At 39.6% G+C, this 20,055-nt stretch overlaps 1 protein-coding gene and 1 pseudogene across 3 annotated transcripts in view; both read right to left on the reverse strand.

Moving 5' to 3' along the window:
- Positions 1-3,682: 3,682 nt before the first annotated feature.
- The window catches only part of LOC148776008 (cytochrome P450 2C21-like), a 48,054-nt gene continuing 31,681 nt past the window's right edge, over positions 3,683-20,055 (reverse strand). For all 3 annotated transcript variants that reach the window (XM_088842149.1, XM_088842151.1, XM_088842150.1), the window contains 2 exons: positions 7,274-7,415; positions 3,683-4,031 (listed from right to left, as the gene is read on the reverse strand). In XM_088842149.1, the coding sequence (XP_088698275.1) occupies positions 3,850-4,031; positions 7,274-7,415 (324 nt within the window). In that variant the 3' untranslated portion in view covers positions 3,683-3,849. The remainder of the gene's footprint in view (positions 4,032-7,273; positions 7,416-20,055) is intronic.
- On the reverse strand, positions 5,829-6,122 carry LOC148776009 (small integral membrane protein 20 pseudogene; annotated as a pseudogene).

Genomic DNA, 20,055 nt, shown 5'->3' on the forward strand with positions numbered 1-20,055 from the left:
CAGGGTTTTGAAGGAGTTTAAGCTCCATTCTGCCTCCTCCAGTGGCTGTTAGTCGCTCAATTGTGTCCTACTCTTTGCAACCATAGACTGTAGCCTGCCATGCTCCTCTGTCCATGGAATTCTCCAGGAAAGAATACTAAAGTGGGTCACCATTTCCTTCTCCAGAGGATCTTCCCAACCCAGGGATCAAACTTGGGTCTTCCCGCACTGCAGGCAGATTCTTTACTGTCTGAACCACCAGGAAAGCCCCAGCCAGTGGCTGTGAGGTCACTACTTTTCACCTATGACCTGTAGGTTTTCAAGGCTACATCAAGGTTGGAGTGATGGGGAAGGGAATGAAGTAAGTGAAAATAACACAAACCTCACTCTTCTTACTGATATTTGACTGTTTTTAAAAATAAACACTATACAGATTCATGTAAGTCTTTGCATAATGTCCATAGGTCTAACAAAGCTGTTCTGACAATTTTCCCCTGTGCTCTCACTGTTTGATGTTGGACAAAATTACTGTAGAAGTCATTGTGTGAGTGCATGCGTGCCGAGTCTCTTCAGTCGTGTTGAACTCTGTGCAAACCTGTGGACTGTAGCTTGCCAGGCTCCTCTGTCCATGGGACTCTCCAGAATACTGGGGAATACTGGAGTGGGTGGCTATGCCATCCTCCAGGGAAGCTTCTTGACACAGGGATCAAACTCACATCTCTTACAACTCCTAGACTGGCAGGTGAGTTCTTTACTACTAGAGTCACCTGGGAAGACCTATAGAAGTCATTCAGTTCAGTTCAGTTCAGTTCAGTTGCTCAGTCGTGTCCGACTCTCCGCGACCCCATGAATCACAGCACGCCAGGCCTCCCTGTCCATCACCAACTCCCGGAGTTCACTCAAACTCATGTCCACAGAGTCGGTGATGCCATCCAGCCATCTCATTCTCCATCGTCCCCTTCTCCTCCCGCCCCCAACCTTTCCCAGCAACAGAGTCTTTTCCAGTAAGTCAACTCGTCGCATGAGGTGGCCAAAGTATTGCAGTTTCAGCTTTAGCATCAGTCCCTCCAATGAACATCCAGGATTGATCTCCTCTAGAATGGATTGGTTGGATCTCCTTGCAGTATAAGGGACTCTCAAGAGTCTTCTCCAACACCACAGTTCAAAAGCATCGATTCTTCGGGGGTCAGCCTTCTTCACAGTCCAACTCTCACATCCATACATGACCACGGGAAAAACCATTGCCTTGACTAGACGGACCTTTGTTGGCAAAGTAATGTCTCTGCTTTTTAATATACTATCAAGGTTGGTCATAACTTTCCTTCCAAGGAGCAAGCGTCTTTTAATTTCATGGCTGCAATCAGCATCTGCAGTGATTTTGGAGCCCAAAAAAACAAAGTCTGACACTGTTTCCACTGTTTTTCCATCTATTTCCCATGAAGTGATGGGACCAGATGCCATGATCTTTGTTTTCTGAATGTTGAGCTTCAAGCCAACCTTTTCACTCTCCTCTTTCACTTTCATCAAGAGGCTTTTGAGTTCCTCTTCACTTTCTGCCATAAGGGTAGTGTCATTACCCTACACTATTTCTTCAGTCTAACATTGAATAGAAACAACTTTTTTCAAACTTATGGGGAAAGGATTCAGTATTCCACCATGAAATTAAATATTATCTAGGATTTGGAGATGCCATTTTTCAGAATTAAAGAAGTCCCATTTTTCTCTCAATTTTCTGAATGTTTACCTTAAACAAGTATTAAACTTTATTAATTTTGTATGTTTATCGAGAAGATCACGTTTTTTCAGGTAAGTTTGTGTGCATGTGTGTGTTTGTGTGCTATATATTATACATTAAATAATGCAATGATTATCCAGGGCTCTGGATGACATTAGTTTTCTACAGGAAAAGTATGTTCCAACAAGCATATAATCAATGACTGAAATTATGTAAAGAAGGACTCTGGTCTTGTAAGCATTCTTCAACTTCGGGCTAATCTTATTGCTTAGTTGCAGATCGTCTTCATAACCTTCAAGCTTCAACTGAAGTTGAAATGTCTACTTGGTCCATCTTTTTTTTCTGGTAGCCTTCAGAATCTCTAAGATTTGGGGGAGTTCTAAAGCTCCTATGTGACACCTTAGAGTCAACCTTTAAGACTCTCACCTCTTGAATTCAAATCAATAATCACCTCAAAGGTAACATCACATCAAATAAGAGGCTTCCTAACATGGACTTCCCAATCCCTCTGCTCTCTTGTCCCCAGAAATTGTCACAACTTTGATCACATTCATGTGCTGACAAATATATATATATATATACGTTTGTGTATGGTCTCTGTGTGTCTGTGTGATGAGTCAGAGAAATAAAGACATAAATATATATATTATATCAAGAAATTTCTGGTCATTGCAATAAAATATTATTTGCGGATGATGAGATTTCTATTTGAAAGGTAACTGCTCCTGCTGCTGCTGCTGCTGGTAAGTTGCTTCAGTCGTGTTCAACTCTGTGCGACCCCATAGACAGCAGCCCACCAGCCTCCCCCGTCCTGGGATTCTCCAAGCAAGAACTCTGGAGCGGGTTGAAAGGCAACTAAAAACTACTAAATCTACCAAAGAATTCAATCCTCAGTACATGTAAGGGTTTGATCAAATAGTCTTTCTATTACAGTCATGACAGAAAAGAAAAGGACTTCCCTGGCAGTCCAGTGGTTAAGACCTCTCTTCCAATGCATGGGGCATGGTTTCCATCCCTGGTCTGGAAATTAAGACCCAAATGCCAGGCAGCGTGGCCAAAAAAAAATTTTTTTTTTAAGTAAAGTAAGCAGATATATAATTTTTAGGGCATTATGCTTCTGTATCTATGAAAAATTAAAGTGCGTATATATGTGCAGCCACACCACTTCTAAGAAACTATCCTGAAGAGACAGTAAAGGAATAATAAAAAACATGTGAATGTATTAATAGTAGCATTTTTATATTAACAAGGTTTCAAAAATAATATAAATATCCTTGAATAGGAAGATAATTTTTAAAAAGTATCATAGCTATTCACAGAGTATTATGAGATACATTAACTTACACTGCTTGTGAAAATATCAACTTTATGCTATTATATAATGTCACCAAAAAACCATAGCTATAAGTGATACATACACATGCAAACACTAAACACACACATAGATTTCTCTGTGTATGTTCAAATATAACCCACATGTATATTAATTACCTTCCCCTCTTCTTTGCCTTTATATGTCTGTATGTCTGTGTGTGTGTGTTTAATCACTAGGGGAAAGAGGAAGAACATCTCTGGAAAGACTAATAAATTCAAGTTTTATCTCATACTATTCCCTCCGGCTGGAGTCAACTTCACCTGATTTCTTTTGCATGTATATACATATATACACAAACATACCCATCAAACACATAATTATATTTTTAATAAACATTGGGAAAAAGCAAAATTATACATCCAAACTCTCAAGAATTATTCCCCTAGAGAGATAAATAGGAGTAAGAGATGAGTGCATTTTTAAAAATTTTATCACATTGGATAATTGCCAACTTTAATTTTTAATAAAATATGACATGTATAAGATGCCCTCCATTTGGTACACACAATAAATGGGACGTAGCTTAAGATCTCAGGACTGTAATTTTAAAAAAATTATTGGGAACAAAACTGTTGTATTTCATGCAAAAAAACTTGAACTGAATCTTAAAGAAAATTAGAAGAGGCAGGGCTCAAGAATGTCACTCCTAAAGGTAGGTAAGGGAGAGGTGGACAATGACTAACAGCCAGGACTGAGAGCATCAGCTTGTGTAGATGGAGCTGGAGAGGCTCACTCTGCAACCTGGCAGTCAACCCTTTCTTCAGACTGGAATGAAACACATCTCACAGAAGGGTGGAATAGAGACTATCCCTTTGAAACTTGGTGCAGTATCAAGGTGCTTTGGATCAACCACAGGTTTCAAGGTAAAATGCTGTAAAATGCTGACCAGGAGTAAAAACAGCTCCATGCGGGCCAGGCCTTCTCCAACACAAACTCTTTTTCCTAAAAATGACACATAAATTAAATAATTGTTCAATTCTATTTCTAACATATCACAAAGGGAAGCATAAATAAATATGGAATGAGTAAAATACATAAACAAATTAATAAAAGACAAGTTAACCTATGGCTTCTTCTATTTACACCAAAATCTGGTTTGCTTCATTTCCTCAGAACATATTTCAGTGTACATTCTCTATTAAAAGAAATCTGTTCTGTACACCCATGTCAGGATTGCTTTCCTGAGGCATGCCAGTACTATCTTTCTACACATACACTCACCCATCCCAAATAACATGAGCTGCACACTATATTTTTCCATCTACTTCCAAATCAAGACTCAACAACAGATTTATTTCTCCTCATCTGGATTCATAAAACTAATCTTGACCTTGTCATGTCTCTGTTTCTGACAATATTTCAAGAGCTTACAATTGCCAGGTATAAAAAGAAATGTCACAAACTCAACACAAATATTATTAACCATTCTCTAATCCCCAGACACACTAGCTATTTCGAGTGTTATGAGTATCGAGTCATTCCCCCAACTGAAATATTCGTTCCCTCAGCTCTTCCTGCTGGGATTCTCTACATCCTTCTAGATCCACCACAGGTGTCGCTTGCTCTATGCAAACTTCTTTGATCTATTCAGGGGGATATAGTTCACTCTCTTGCTGGTTTTCCACAAGACTCATAAATACTTCTAATACAAAATGTTTCACATGAAATTATAATTATTCCTGTGTCCCACACACTGGAATATAAGCTCATAAAGGCAAAAGGAGAAGGGATGTGACAGAGGATGAGATGGTTAGATAGTATCACCAACTCAATGGACATGAATTCGAGCAAACTCCGGGAGACAGTGGAGGACAGACGTCCTGGTGTGCTGCCATCCATGGGGTTGTAAAGAGTCGAACACGACTTAGCAACTGAACAGCAACAACAAGGTAAAGCCTTAGGTTTTGTAATGATACTACAGTACCAGGACAAAGCAATCCTGCAAACCCCATAAACTGGGCAGAAATCTTAAGCCAGTTTGTTATGAAAGAATGGACCCAAAATTCAGGAAGTAAATCAGGAAAAGATTAGCAGGATCTCATTTTGAGATAAAATTCTGGGCATTGTTCATAATCTTGGGACCAAGCATCAAGCGTTCCTTGAAACCTATTTTCCTGGATGTTCAATGAGGAGTAAACCTCCTATTTTTATCCCTATTTCAGTTCCTTCTGTAGGAAAGTAAGGAACTTTACCCTCTACTTTCTTTTTTTTTTAAGAGAAATCATTTTAATATATACATTTTCACTTCAGTCAATTCAACAGTGATTTCTGATAGGCATGCAGACCCACTTAGTTTGCTTCAAATTTGTTTCTCAACATGCAGTAACTTTCCCAATGAGATAGTTGAGTTGAACTATTTATTCTTAAAGAGTACAATGTACCTTGACCTCAAAGAGTTTATCAACTTTAACATTTTCAAAGAACCCTATGAGGCTGCTCAATATGGTAGTGTTCCCCTGAAATTTCCTATCTGGAGGATGGCAAAACAGTCTAGAATCTTCCCCAGTCTACTGGTTGCCTGTATTCATATTACAGCTTGGCTGGCTAAGAGGTAGAGACTGAATAATATGTAGATAGCCTTCAAGCCCAGCTGAGTGAGACAGCTTCATTTTTGGAAAGGAAACCAAATCATGAAAACCCTCCTAGAGTAACGATTTGTTCCACGGTTCCTTTAAGAAGGGACGCAATCCTCATGCACAGGACTCTTTATAGCCTTCTAGTTTTCTGCTCCAGCCAGCGTTATCTAGCCAGGTGACTTATTGCACTTGCTGCAGAACTGAAAGCATGAAGTCTCTGTCTACTTTCATAATTAGAGGTGGTGTTAGTCTTCTCATTTCCCGCCAAATGGATCCGACCACACTTTCAACCCTGGTGGCTGCACGTCTTCTTGAACAATACCAGCTCAATTTATGGCTTGTTCCTTCTTGTACTTCTCCAGCCGCATTAAGGGCCGAAGTAGATGGGATAGAAGGCGTTGCCGATCAGGGAGATGAAGCCGCCGAAAATGAGAGCAGTGCGCAGGTTCCGGGACATGGCTCCAGCCGGGGCTAGCCAGATTCTCTGAGTGCCAGGGACTCTCCAAACACGGCTCCCGCCGGCTGAGCCATGACCCCGCTCGGAAGAGTACCCTTTACTTTCTACCCTTCTCCTTCGGACTGTGCGGAACACTCTCTATTTCTCCATCTTTCCAGATCCATACTGTGTTTGTTTTTCTTTTACACCTACTGTGTGTTTAGGAAGTTGATTTCTATGGACTGCATAACCCCACTAGTTAGTTACCTTCTTCACTGTGAATAAACTCAGAGGATTAGACATTGAGAAGGTCAGAGTATGCCCTCCCTCAGTCCCAGCCTGTCAGGCCACAGTTTCAGCAGTGACTGTATTCTCCAATCTGTAGACCCTTCTCCTGCTGAGGCATCCATTCTCTCTTTGCTAAAGATCTGCTTGGGTTCCAGCAACACCCTTCTTCTCCCAGTCCTTCCGACATAGGATGGTAGCATTGTCCTGCTGATGCTCATCCCAAGTACTTGACCACTCCTTGCTACTTCACTTAATCATGTCCACACCTCTGAAAAGAGTCTCTTCATTAAACTGCCTTTAATGAAACTTCTTGCGTACCCTGCCTCTTTCTTTCAAGGACCTCGCCAAAAGATACTGAAATATATCTTCCTGCAATAAAATTTATATTTTGCTCCAACTACTCTGTCTTCTGCCTTGCCCCCAAAATGTAAGATTCAGGAGCTCCTCTCTCTGGGTTTCCACAGAAGCCTTTTGAATAGCACTTGTCTCTCCGGAGTATCATTGCCTGTTAACTCACATTCCTCTTTCTTAGAGGAGAGCTGTCCCTTATTCACATTTCTAACCCTGGATCTGAGTGAGCATGGGTCTACTACATATAAGGTCCTCAGAGACATTTATTGAGTGAATGGCATCTCTGGACAGAGGAGAAAAGTCTCAGTGGAACTAGACTTCTACGAGGAGCCATTAAGATTGTCAGAGGTGGGTGAGAGGGCAGAACTCAGTGAGTGCAGCCTCCAATCCAAGCAGAAATTATCTGCACCTTGGAAGTGATACCTCTGGCCTCATGAAAACGACAATTTGTCCAGCTCAGAGTTGCCTCCATACAAAGTCCTTCCTCCTCTCATTTGACCTCTGATGTACAGACAAAAATGAAGCATGCTTGCCTGCTGAAAAAGCCATGAAGTGGTCAGTCTTCTTAAAGTTGCCACTTTCATCCAGGAAGTGACCAGGATCAAACTGCCCTGGGTTGGGAAACTCCTTACCATCGTACAGGACAGAAGTCAGAGATGTTAATATGACTGTACCCTGAGATAAAGAGAAACACAATAACTAGATTAAAAAGAAAATCATGGAGTTTGAAAAAATGCCTTATCTAATCCTTTTATTTTATAAATGAGGTGGCTGAGGCACAGACATATTTTATTCTCTCCATGTCAAAGAACAAATTAATGACCAAGCCTGGAGAAGGCAATGGCAACCCACTCCAGTACTCTTGCCTGGAAAATCCTGTGGATGGAGGAGCCTGGTAGGATGCAGTCCATGGGGTCGCTAAGAGTGGGACATGGCTGAGCGTCTTCACTTTCACTTGTCACTTTCATGTATTGGGGAAGGAAATGGCAACCCACTCCAGTGTTCTTGCCTGGAGAATCCCAGGGACGGGGAGGCCTCATGGGCTGCCGTCTATGGGGTCGCACAGAGTCGGACACAACTGAAGAGACTTAGCAGCAGCAGCAGCATGATCCAGCACACCTGAGACGTGTTCCCACTGCACACCCAGGAAACCGAGCAGCCAGGAACGGGGAGGTGATAAGATGCACCACCCCACCCGAGGAGAGTGTGCTTGCCAAGCACCGGGTCACCTGAGCTGCTCGGACCTGGGAAGGGCACAAAACACAGGCCCAATCGAGACTGTGCCTTTATGGAGTAACTGAGAACCTGAACCTGAGTGGCTTAGACGTGGGAAGTGCATGCAATCCAGGGCCTGCTTTAGACAATTCCCCTGCAGAACAACCTGGAGACTGAGAAGTGTAGACTGGGAAAGCACACACAACCTGAGCTGGGGCAAACCCAATGTGTCCCGGACACTGCTAGCACTCCACACACACACCAGTGATATTTGTTTGCCGTGTTCCAGCCTCCCCAGCGCAACCAACCACGCACAGAAGCTCGGCTGAGAGGAGCTACCCCACGACTGAACAAGTGACCCTAAATAAGTGACCACCTTCGCCTCCTTGTGTCAGGGCGGAAATTAGACACTGAAGAGATTTGCAAACAGAAGAAGCCAAAATAAACAGAAGGAACCTCTTTGGAAGTGACAGGTGCAACAGTCACTTAAAATCCTGTAGTTGGCACCAACTACACTGGAAGGGGCCTATAGACCTTGAGAAGTATAAGCTGGAACAAGGAACTATCTGAAACTGAACTGACCCCATACTGCCCACAACAACTCCAGAGAAATCCCTAGATCTATTTTTACTATTAAAATTTAAAACTTTTTTTATTATTAAGTCCTTTACTCCTGCTTTAATTTTCATTTTTATAACCTGCCTTGCAAAAAAAAGAGTCCTTATTTTTAAAGCACATCTCATATATATTTTTATAATTTTTGTGATTGTTTTGTTTTTTTTTTATTGTATTTTTGAGAGTCTCCTGTACAGGAGACAGGGAGCAAGAACATTCCCAAGAAAAAGAAATGCCAAACAGCAAAATGGCTGTCTGAAGAGGCCTTACAAATAGCTGTGAAAAGAAGAGAAGCTAAAAGCAAAGAAGAAAAGGAAAGATATACCCATTTGAATGCAGAGTTCCAAAGAATAGCAAGGAGAGATAAGAAAACCTTCCTCAGCGATCAATGCAAAGATATAGAGGAAAACAATAGAATGGGAAAGACAGGAGATCTCTTCAAGAAAACTAGAGATACCAAGGGAATATTTCATGCAAACATGGGCTCAATAAAGGACAGATATGGTATGGACCTAACAGAAGCAGAATATATTAAGAGGAGGTGGCACGAATACACAGAAAAACTGTACAAAAAGATCTTCATGATCCATATAATCACAAAAGTGTGATCACTCACACTCACATAGAGCCGGACATCCTTGAATGTCAGGTGGGCCTTAGGAAGCATCACTACGAACAGACCTAGTGGAGGTGATGGAATTTCAGTTGAGCTATTTCAAATCCTAAAATATGATGCTGTGAAAGTGCTGCACTCAATATATCAGCAAATTTGGAAAACTCAGCAGTGGCCAGAGGATGGGAAAAGGTCAGTTTTCATTCCAGTCCCAAAGAAAGGTAATGCCAAAGAATGCTCAAACTACCTCACTATTGCACTCATCTCACACACTAGTAAAGTCATGCTCAAACTTCTCCAAGCCAGGCTTCAGCAATAAGTGAACCATGAACGTCCAGATGTTCAAGTTCGTTTTAGAAAAGGCAGAGGAACCAGAGATCAAATTGCCAACATCCGCTGGATCATCGAAAAAGCAAGAGAGTTCCAGAAAAACATCTATTTCTGCTTCATTGACTATGCCAAAGCCTTTGACTGTGTGGATCACAATAAAATGTGGCAAATTCTGAAAGAGAAGGGAATACCAGACCACTTGACCTGCCTCTTGAGAAACCTGTATGAAGGTCAGGAAGTAACAGATAGAAATGGACATGGAACAACAGACTGGTTCCAAATAGGAAAAGGAGTACGTCAAGGCTGTATATTGTCACCCTGCTTATTTAACTTACATGCAGAGTACATCATGAGAAACGCTGGGCTGATGGAAGCACAAGATGGAATCAAGATTGCCAGGACAATAAGAATAAATATTGTAAAAATGAGTATACTACCCAAAGTAATTTATACATTCAATGCAATCCCTATCAAGCTACCAACAATATTTTTCACAGAACTAGAACAAATAATCTCACAATTTGTATGGAAATACAAAAAACCTCGAATAGCCAAAGCAATCTTGAGGAAGAAGAATCGAACTGGGGGAATTAACCTGCCGGACTTCAGGCTCTATTACAAAGCCACAGTCATCAAGACAGTATGGTACTGGCATAAAGACAGAAATATAGATCAATGGAACAAAATAGAAAGCCCAGAGATAAACCCACGCTCTTATGGACACCTTATCTTCGACAAAGGAGGCAAGAATATAAAATGGAGAAAAGACAGTCTCTTTAACAAGTGGTGCTGGGAAAACTGGTCAGCCACTTGTAAAAGAATGAAACTAGAACACTTCCTAACACCATACACCAAAATAAACTCAAAATGGATTAAAGATCTAAATGTAAGACCAGAAACTATAAAACTCCTAGAGGAGAACGTAGGCAAAACACTCTCCGACATAAATCACAGCAGGATCCTCCAAGACCCACCTCCCAGAATATTGGAAATAAAAGCAAAAATAAACAAATGGGACCTAATTAAAATCAAAGGCTTCTGCACAGCAAAGGAAACTCTAAGCAAGGTGAGAAGACAACCTTCAGAATGGGAGACAATAATAGCAAATGAAGCAACTGATAAAGGATTAATCTCCAAATTATACAAGCAGCTCCTGCAGCTTAATTCCAGAAAACTAAGTGACCCAATCAAAAAATGGGCCAAAGAACTAAACAGACATTTCTCCAAAGAAGACATAAAGATGGCTAATAAACACATGAAAAAATGCTCAACATCCCTCATCATCAGAGAAATGCAAATCAAAACCACATTGAGATACCATTTCACACCAGTCAGAATGGCTGCTATCCAAAAGTCTACATGCAATAAGTGCTGGAGAGGGTGTGGAGAGAAGGGAACCCTCTTACACTGTTGGTGGGAATGCAAACTAGTACAGCCACTATGGAGAACAGTGTGGAGATTCCTCAGAAAACTGGAAATAGAACTGCCATATGATCCAGCGATCGCACTCCTGGGCATACACACCGAGGAAACCAGAATTGAAAGAGACACATGTACTCCAATGTTCATTGCAGCACTGTTTATAATAGCCAGGACATGGAAGCAACCTAGATGTCCATCTGCAGATGAATGGATAAGAAAGCTTTGGTACATATACACAATGGAGTATTTTTTATGCCATCAAAAAGAATGCATTTGAATCAGTTTTAATGAGGTGGATGAAATTGGAGCCAATTATACAGAGTGAAGTAAGCCAGAAAGAAGAACATCAATACCGTGTATTAACGCATATATATGGAATTTAGAAAAATGGTAACCTGAACCCTGTATAAGAGACTGCAAAAGAGACATAGGTATATAGAACAGTCTTTGGGACTCTGTGGGAGAGGGTGAAGGTGGAATGATTGGAGAGAATGGAATTGTAGCATGTATATTATCATAAGTGACCAGTCCAGGTTCGACGCATAAATTTTCCTCTGTTCATTTCTTTGCATTTGTGCTTTTTTAATAAAATTCTTTTTAAAAAAAAATAATAAATAAATAAATCCAGCTGGAGCATCAAAAAAAAAAGAAAAACACAATATTTTTATAAATATTTAACAGTTGGCAATGCTCTATGGTGACCTAAATGAGAAGAGAATCAAAAAAAGAGGGGATATATGTAACCATTTAGTTGATTCACTTTGCTGTACAGCAGAAACTAACATAACTTTGTAAAGCAACTACACTTCAGTAAAAAAAAAAAAGAAAAAAATTTAATGGTTGGGAATGTTTTCATGATATATAAAAAAAAAAAAAAAAAAAAGATTGCCAGGACAAATATCAATAACCTCAGATATGCAGATGACACCACCCTTGTGGCAGAAAGTGAAGAATTAAAGAGCCTCTTGACGAAAGTGAAAGAGGAAAGTGAAAAAGTTGGCTTAAAGCTCAACATTCCAAAAACTAAGATTCTGGTTCTATCACTTCATGGCAAATAGATGGGGAAAGAGTGGAAACAGTGGCTGAATTTATTTTTCTGGGCTTCAAAATCACTGAAGATTGTGACATCAGCCATGAAATTAAAAGATGCTTGCTCCTTGGCAGGACGGTTATGACCAACCTAGACAACATATTAAAAAGCAGAGACATTATTTTGCCAACAACGGTCTGTCTAATCAAGGCTATAGTTTTTCCAGTAGTCATGTATGGATGTGAAAGTTGAACTGTAAAGAAAGCTGAGCACAGAAGAATTGATGCTTTTGAACTGTGGTGCTGGAGAAGACTCTTGAGAGTCCCTTGGACTGCAAGGAGACCCAACCAATCCATAGTAAAGGAGATTAGTCCTGGGTGTTCATTGGAAGGACTGATGTTGAAGCTGAAACTCCAATACTTTGGCCACCTGATGCAGAGAGCTGACTCATTTCAAAAGACCCTGATGCTGGGAAAGACTGAGGGCAGGATGAGAAGGGGATGACAGAGGGTAAGATGGTGGGATGGCATCACCAACACAATGGACATGGGTTTGGGTGGACTCCAGGAGTTGGTTATGGACAGGGAGGCCTGGCATGCTGCAGTTCATGGGGTTGAAAAGAGTGGGATGCGACTGAGCGACTGAACTGAACTGAAAGTAGCATGATAAATACCCAAAACGAAACAAAAGAGAAGGAGATAGGGAGCCCACCTGAAAAAGAATTCAGAATAATGATAGTAAGAATGATCCAAAATCTTGAAACAAAATGGAGTTACAGATAAATTGACTTGAGACAAGGATTGAGAAGATGCAAGAAATGTTTAATAAGGACGTAGAAGAAATAAAAAAGATTCAATTAATAGTGAATAATGCAATAACTGAGATCAAAAACACTCTGGAGGGAAACAATAGAATAACTGAGGCAGAAGATAGGATAAGTGAGGTGGAAGAAGAATGGTGGAAATAAATGAAGCAGAGAGGATAAAAGAAAACAGATTTAAAAGAAATGAGGACAACCTCAGAGAACTCTGGGACAATGTCAAATGCCCCAACATTCAAATCGTAGGAATCCCACAAGAACAAGACAAAAAGAAAAGCCATGAGAAAATACTTGAGGAGATGATAGTTGAAACCTTCCCTAAAATGGGGAAGGAAATAGCCACCCAAGTCCGAGAAACCCAGAGAGTCCCTAACATGATAAACCCAAGGCAAAACACCCCAAGACACATATTAATCAAATTAACAAAGATCAAACACAAAGAACAAATATTAAAAGCAGCAAGGGAAAAACAACAAATAACACACAAGAGGATTCCCATAAAGATAACAGCTGATCTTTCAATAGAAACTCTTCAGGCCAGAAGAGAATGGCAGAACATACTTAAAGTGATGAAAGAGAAAAACCTACAACCCAGATTACTGTACCCAGCAAGGATCTCATTAAAATATGAAGGAGAAATCAAAAGCTTTACAGACAAGCAAAAGCTCAGAGAATTCAGCACCACCAGACCAACTCTTCAACAAATGCTAAAGGATCTTCTCTAGACAGAAAACAGAGGAAAAGTGTATAAATTCAAAAACAAAACAACAAAGTAAATGGCAATGGGATCATACTTATCAATAATTACCTTAAATATAAATGAGTTGAATGCTCCAACCAAAAGACAAAGACTGGCTGAATGGATACAAAAACAAGGCCCCTATATATGCTGTCTATAAGAGATCTACCTCAAAACAAGGGACACTTACAGACTGAAAGTGAAGGGCTGGAAAAAGATACTTCATGCAATTGGAGACCCAAAGAAAGCAGGAGTAGCAATACTCATATCAGATAAAAAAGGCTTTGAAATAAATGTTGTGAAAAGAGACAAAGAAGGACACTATAATGATCAAAGGGTCAATCCAAGAAGAAGATATAACAATTATAAATATTTATGCATCCAACATAGGAGCACCAGAATATGTAAGGCAAATGCCAACAAGTATGAAAGAGGAAAGTAACAAAAATGCAATAATGGTGGGAGAATTTAATACCTCACTCACACCTATGGATAGATCAACTAAGCAAAATATTAGCAAGGAAACAGAAACTTTAAATGGTACAATGGACTAGTTAGACCTATTTGATATCTATAGGACATTTCACCCCAAAACAATGAATTCCACTTTTTTTCACAAGTGCACACGGAACCTTCTCCAGGATAGATCAAATCCTGGGCCATAAATCTAGCCTTGGTAAATTCAAAAAAATTGAATCATTCCAAGCATCTTTTCTGACCACAATACAGTAGGATTAGATGTCAATTACAGGAAAAAAGACTATTAAAAATTCCAACATATGGAGGCTAAACAACACGCTTCTGAATAACCAACGAATCACAGAATTAATCAAAAAAGAAATCAAAATATGCATAGAAATGAATGAAAATGAAAACACTACAACCCAAAAGCTATGGTACACTGTAAAAACAGTGCTAAGGGAAAGGTTCATAGCAATACAGGCATACCTCAAGAAACAAGAAAAAAGTCAACTAAATAACCTAACTCTACACCTAAAGCAACTAGAAAGGGAAAAAATGAAGAAACCCACGGTTAGAAGAAATAAATAAATAAATAAATAATTAGAACAGAAATAAAAGCCAAAGAAACAAAAGATACCATAGCAAATATCACCAAAGCTAAAAGCTGGTTCTTTGAAAAGATAAATAATATAGACAAACCATTAGCCAGATTCATCAAGAAACAAAGGGAGAAGAATCAAATCAACAAAATTAGAAATGAAAATGAAGAAATCACAACAGACAACACAGAAATACAAAGGATCGTTCAGTTCAGTTCAGTTCAGTTCAGTCGCTCAGTCGTGTCCGACTCTCCGCGACCCCATGAATCACAGCACGCCAGGCCTCCCTGTCCATCACCAACTCCCGGAGCACACTCAAACTCATGTCCACAGAGTCGGTGATGCCATCCAGCCATCTCATTCTCGGTCGTCCCCTTCTCCTCCCGCCCCCAACCTTTCCCAGCATCAGAGTCTTTTCCAGTGAGTCAACTCGTCGCATGAGGTGGCCAAAGTATTGGAGTTTCAGCTTTAGCATCAGTCCCTCCAATGAACATCCAGGATTGATCTCATTTAGAACGGACTGGTTGGATCTCCTTGCAGTATAAGGGACTCTCAAGAGTCTTCTCCAACACCACAGTTCAAAAGCATCGATTCTTCGGCAATCAGCTTTCTTCACAGTCCAACTCTCACATCCATACATGACCACGGGAAAAACCATTGCCTTGACTAGACGGACCTTGGTCGGCAAAGTAATGTCTCTGCTTTTTAATATACTATCAAGGTTGGTCATAACACTTTCCTTCCAAGGAGCAAGCGTCTTTTAATTTCATGGCTGCAATCAGCATCTGCAGTGATTTTGGAGCCCAAAAAAACAAAGTCTGACACTGTTTCCACTGTTTTTCCATCTATTTCCCATGAAGTGATGGGACCAGATGCCATGATCTTTGTTTTCTGAATGTTGAGCTTCAAGCCAACCTTTTCACTCTCCTCTTTCACTTTCATCAAGAGGCTTTTGAGTTCCTCTTCACTTTCTGCCATAAGGGTAGTGTCATCTGCATATCTGAGGTTATTGATATTTCTCCCAGCAATCTTGATTCCAGCTTGTGCTTCTTCCAGCCCAGCGTTCCTCATGATGTACTCTGCATATAAGTTACGTAAGAGACTACTATCAGCTACTATATGCCAATAAAATGGAAAACTTGGAAGAAATGGACAAAGTCTTTGAAAATAATAACTTTCCAAAACTGAACCAGGAAGAAATGGAAAATCTTAACAGACCCATCACAAGCATGGAAATTGAAACTGTAATCAGAAATCTTCCAGCAAACAAAAGCCCAGGACCAGACGGCTTCACAGCTGTATCTACCAAAAATTTAGAGAGCAGCTAACACTTATTCTATTAAAAATCTTCCAGAAAATTGCAGAGGAAGGTAAACTTCCAAACTCATTCTATGAGGCCACCATAACCCTAATACCAAAACCAGACAAAGATGTCACAAAAAAAGAAAACTAAGGCCAATATCACTGATGAACATAGATGCAAAAATCCTTAACAAAATTCTAGCAATCAGAATCCAACAACACATTAAGAAAATCATACATCATGACCAAGTGGGCTTTATCCCAGGGATGCAAGGATTCTTCAATATCCACAGATCATTCAATGTAATACACCACATTAACAAAATGAAAAATAAAATCCATATGATTATCTCAATAGATGCAGAGAAAGCTTTCGACAAAATTCAACATCCGTTTATGATAAAAACCCTCCAGAAAGTGGGAATAGAAGGGACATATCTCAACATAATAAGAGCTATATATGACAAACCCACAGCAAACATTATCCTCAATGGTGAAAAATTGAAAGCATTTCCCCTAAAGTCAGGAACAAGACAAGGGTGCCCACTCTCACCACTACTATTCAACATAGTTTTAGAAGTTTTGGCCACAGCAATCAGAGCAGAAAAAGAAATAAAAGGAATCCAGATTGGAAAAGAAGAAGTAAAACTCTCACTGTTTGCAAATGACATGATCCTCTACACAGAAAACCCCAAAGACTCCACCAGAAAATTGCTAGAGCTAATCAAGGAATATAGTAAAGTTGCAGGATATAAAATCAACACATAGAAATCCCTTGCATTCCTACACACTAACATTGAGAAAAGAGAAAGAGAAATGAAGGAAACAATTCCATTCACCATTGCAATGAAAAGAATAAAATGCTTAGGAATATAGCTACCTAAAGAAACAAAAGACTTATATAGAAAAAACTATAAAACACTGATGAAAGAAACCAAAGAAGACACAGATAGATAGAGAAATATACCATGTTCATGGATCGGAAGAATCAATATAGTGAAATGAGTATACTACCAAGAGCAATCTATAGATTCAATGCAATCCCTATCAAGCTACCAATGGTATTTTTCACAGAACTAGAACAAATAATTTTACAATTTGTATGAAAATACAAAAAAAACTCATATAGACAAAGCAATCTTGAGAAAGATGAATGGAACGGGAGGAATGAACCTGCCTGACTTCAAGCTCTACTACAAAGCCACAGTCATCAAGACAGTATGGTACTGGCTCAAAGACAGAAATATAGATCAATGGAACAAAATAGAAAGTCCAGAGATGAATCCATGCACCTATGGACACCTTATCTTTGACATAGGAGGCAAAAATATACAATGGAGAAAACATAGTCTCTTTTCAAGTGGTGCTGGGAAAACTGGTCAACCACTTGTAAAAGAATGAATCTAGAACACTTTCTAATGCCATACACAAAAATAAACTCAAAATGGATTAGAGAGCTAAATGTAAGACCAGAAACTATAAAACTCCTAGAGGAGAACGTAAGCAAAACACTCTCCGACATAAATCACAGCAGGATCCTCCAAGACCCACCTCCCAGAATATTGGAAATAAAAGCAAAAATAAACAAATGGGACATAATTAAAATCAAAAGCTTCTGCACAGCAAAGGAAACTATAAGCAAGGTGAAAAGACAGCCTTCAGAATGGGAGAAAATAATAGCAAATGAAGCAACTGATAAAGGATTAATCTCCAAAATATACAAGCAGCTCCTGCAGCTCAATTCCAGAAAAATAAATGACCCAATCAAAAAATGGGCCAAAGAACTAAACAGACATTTCTCCAAAGAAGACATAAAGATGGCTAACAAACACATGAAAAGTTGCTCAACATCCCTCATAATCAGAGAAATACAAATCAAAGCCACAATGAGATACCATTTCACACCAGTCAGAATGGCTGCTATCCAAAGTCTACATGCAATAAATGCTGGAGAGGGTGTGGAGAGAAGGGAACCCTCTTACACTGTTGGTGGGAATGCAAACTAGTAAAGCCACTATGGAGAACAGTATGGAGATTCCTCAAAAAACTGGAAACAGAACTGCCATATGATGCAGCAATCGCACTCCTGGGCATACACACCGAGGAAACCAGAATGGAAAGAGACACATGTACTCCAATGTTCATTGTAGCACTGTTTATAATAGCCAGGACATGGAAGCAACCTAGATGACCATCTGCAGATGAATGGATAAGAAAGCTTTGGTACATATACACAATGGAGTATTACTTAGCCATTAAAAAGAATGCATTTGAATCAGTTCTAATGAGGTGGATGAAATTGGAGCCAATTATACAGAGTGAAGTAAGCCAGAAAGAAAAACACCAATACAGTATACTAACGCATATATATGGAATTTAGAAAGATACAAATGATAACCCTGTATACGAGACAACAAAAGAGACACAGATGTATAGAACAGTCTTTGGGACTCTGTGGGAGAGGGTGAGGGTGGGATGATTTGGGAGAATGGCATTAAAATATGTATGTTGTCATATGTGAAACGAATCACCAGTTCAGGGTCGATGCATGATACAGGATGCTCGGGGCTGATGCACGGGGATGACCCAGAGGGAGGATAAAGGGAGGAGGGATGTGGGAAGGGGGTTCAGGAAGGGGAACTCATGTACACCCGGGGCGGATTCATGTCAATGTATGGCAAAACCAACCAATATAATACTGTAAAATAATTAGCCTCCAATAAAAAATAAATAAATAAAAATTAAAAATCTAAACATAAGACCAGAAACTATCAAACTCCTGGAGGAAAACATAGGCAAAACACTCTCCGACATAAATCACAGCAGGGTCCTCTAAGACCCACCTCCCAGAGTAATGGAAATAAAAGCAAAAATAAACAAATGGGATCTAATTAAAAGCTTTTGTACAACAAAGGAACCTATAAGCAAGTTGAAAAGACAGCTTTCAGAATGGGAGAAAATAATAGCAGATGAAGTAACGGGCAAAGAATTAATCTCAAAAATATACAAGCAGCTCCTACAGCTCAGTTCCAGAAAAATAATTGACCCAATCAAAAAATGGGCCAAAGAACTTAACAGACATTTCTCCATAGAACACATACAGATGACTAACAAACACATGAAAAGGTGCTCAACATCACTTATTATCAGAGAAATGCAAATCAAAACCACAATGAGGTACCATCTTATGCTGGTCAGAATAGCTATCCAAAATAAATGCTGGAGAGGGTGTGGAGAGAAGGGAACCCTCTTACACTGTTGGTGGGAATGCAAACTAGTACAGCCACTATGGAGAACAGTGTGGAGAGTACTTAAAAACCTGAAAATAGAACTGCCATATGACCCAGCAATCCCACTGCTAGGCATACACACCGAGGAACCCAGAATTGAAAGAGACAGATGTACCCCAATGTTCATCGCAACACTCTTTCTAATAGCCAGGACATGGAAGCAACCTAGATGTCCCTCGGCAGATGAATGGATAAGAAAGCTGTAGTACATATACACGATGGAATATTACTCAGCCATTGAAAAGAATACATTTGAATCAGTTCTAATGAGGTGGATGAAACTGGAGCCTATTTTATAGAGTGAAGTAAGTCAAAAAGAAAAGCACCAATACAGTATATTAATGCATATATATGCAATTTAGAAAGGTAGAAATGATGACCTTATATGCAAGACAGCAAAAAGACACAGATGTAAATAACAGACTGTTGGACTCTGTGAGAGAAGGCGAGGGTGGGGTGATTTGAAAGAATAACACTGAAACATGTATATTATCATATGTGAAATAGATTGCCAGTCCAGATTGGATGCATGAGGCAGGGTGCTCAGGGCTGGTGCAATGGGATGACCCTGAGAGATAGGGAGGGATGGGGTGGGAGAGGGGTTAAGGATGGGGAACACATGTATACCCATGGCTGATTCATGTCAATATATGGCAAAAACCACTACAATATTGTAAAGTAATTAGCATCAAGTTAAAATAAATAATTTTTTAAAGTTCATAGTGCCTACATCAAGAAATAAGAAAGATCTCAAACAAAAAACCTAACTTGATACCTCAAAGAACTCAAAAAAGAATAAAAACCAAAGTTCAAAAGTAGTAGAAAGGAAATAATAAAGAGTGGAAAAAATAGAGAGACCAATAAGACAATAGAAAATA

Source organism: Moschus berezovskii, chromosome 12 (genome assembly GCF_049115385.1).
Source record: "Moschus berezovskii isolate FMDL1 chromosome 12, NW_MosBer_1.0, whole genome shotgun sequence".
Lineage (NCBI taxonomy): Eukaryota > Metazoa > Chordata > Mammalia > Artiodactyla > Moschidae > Moschus > Moschus berezovskii.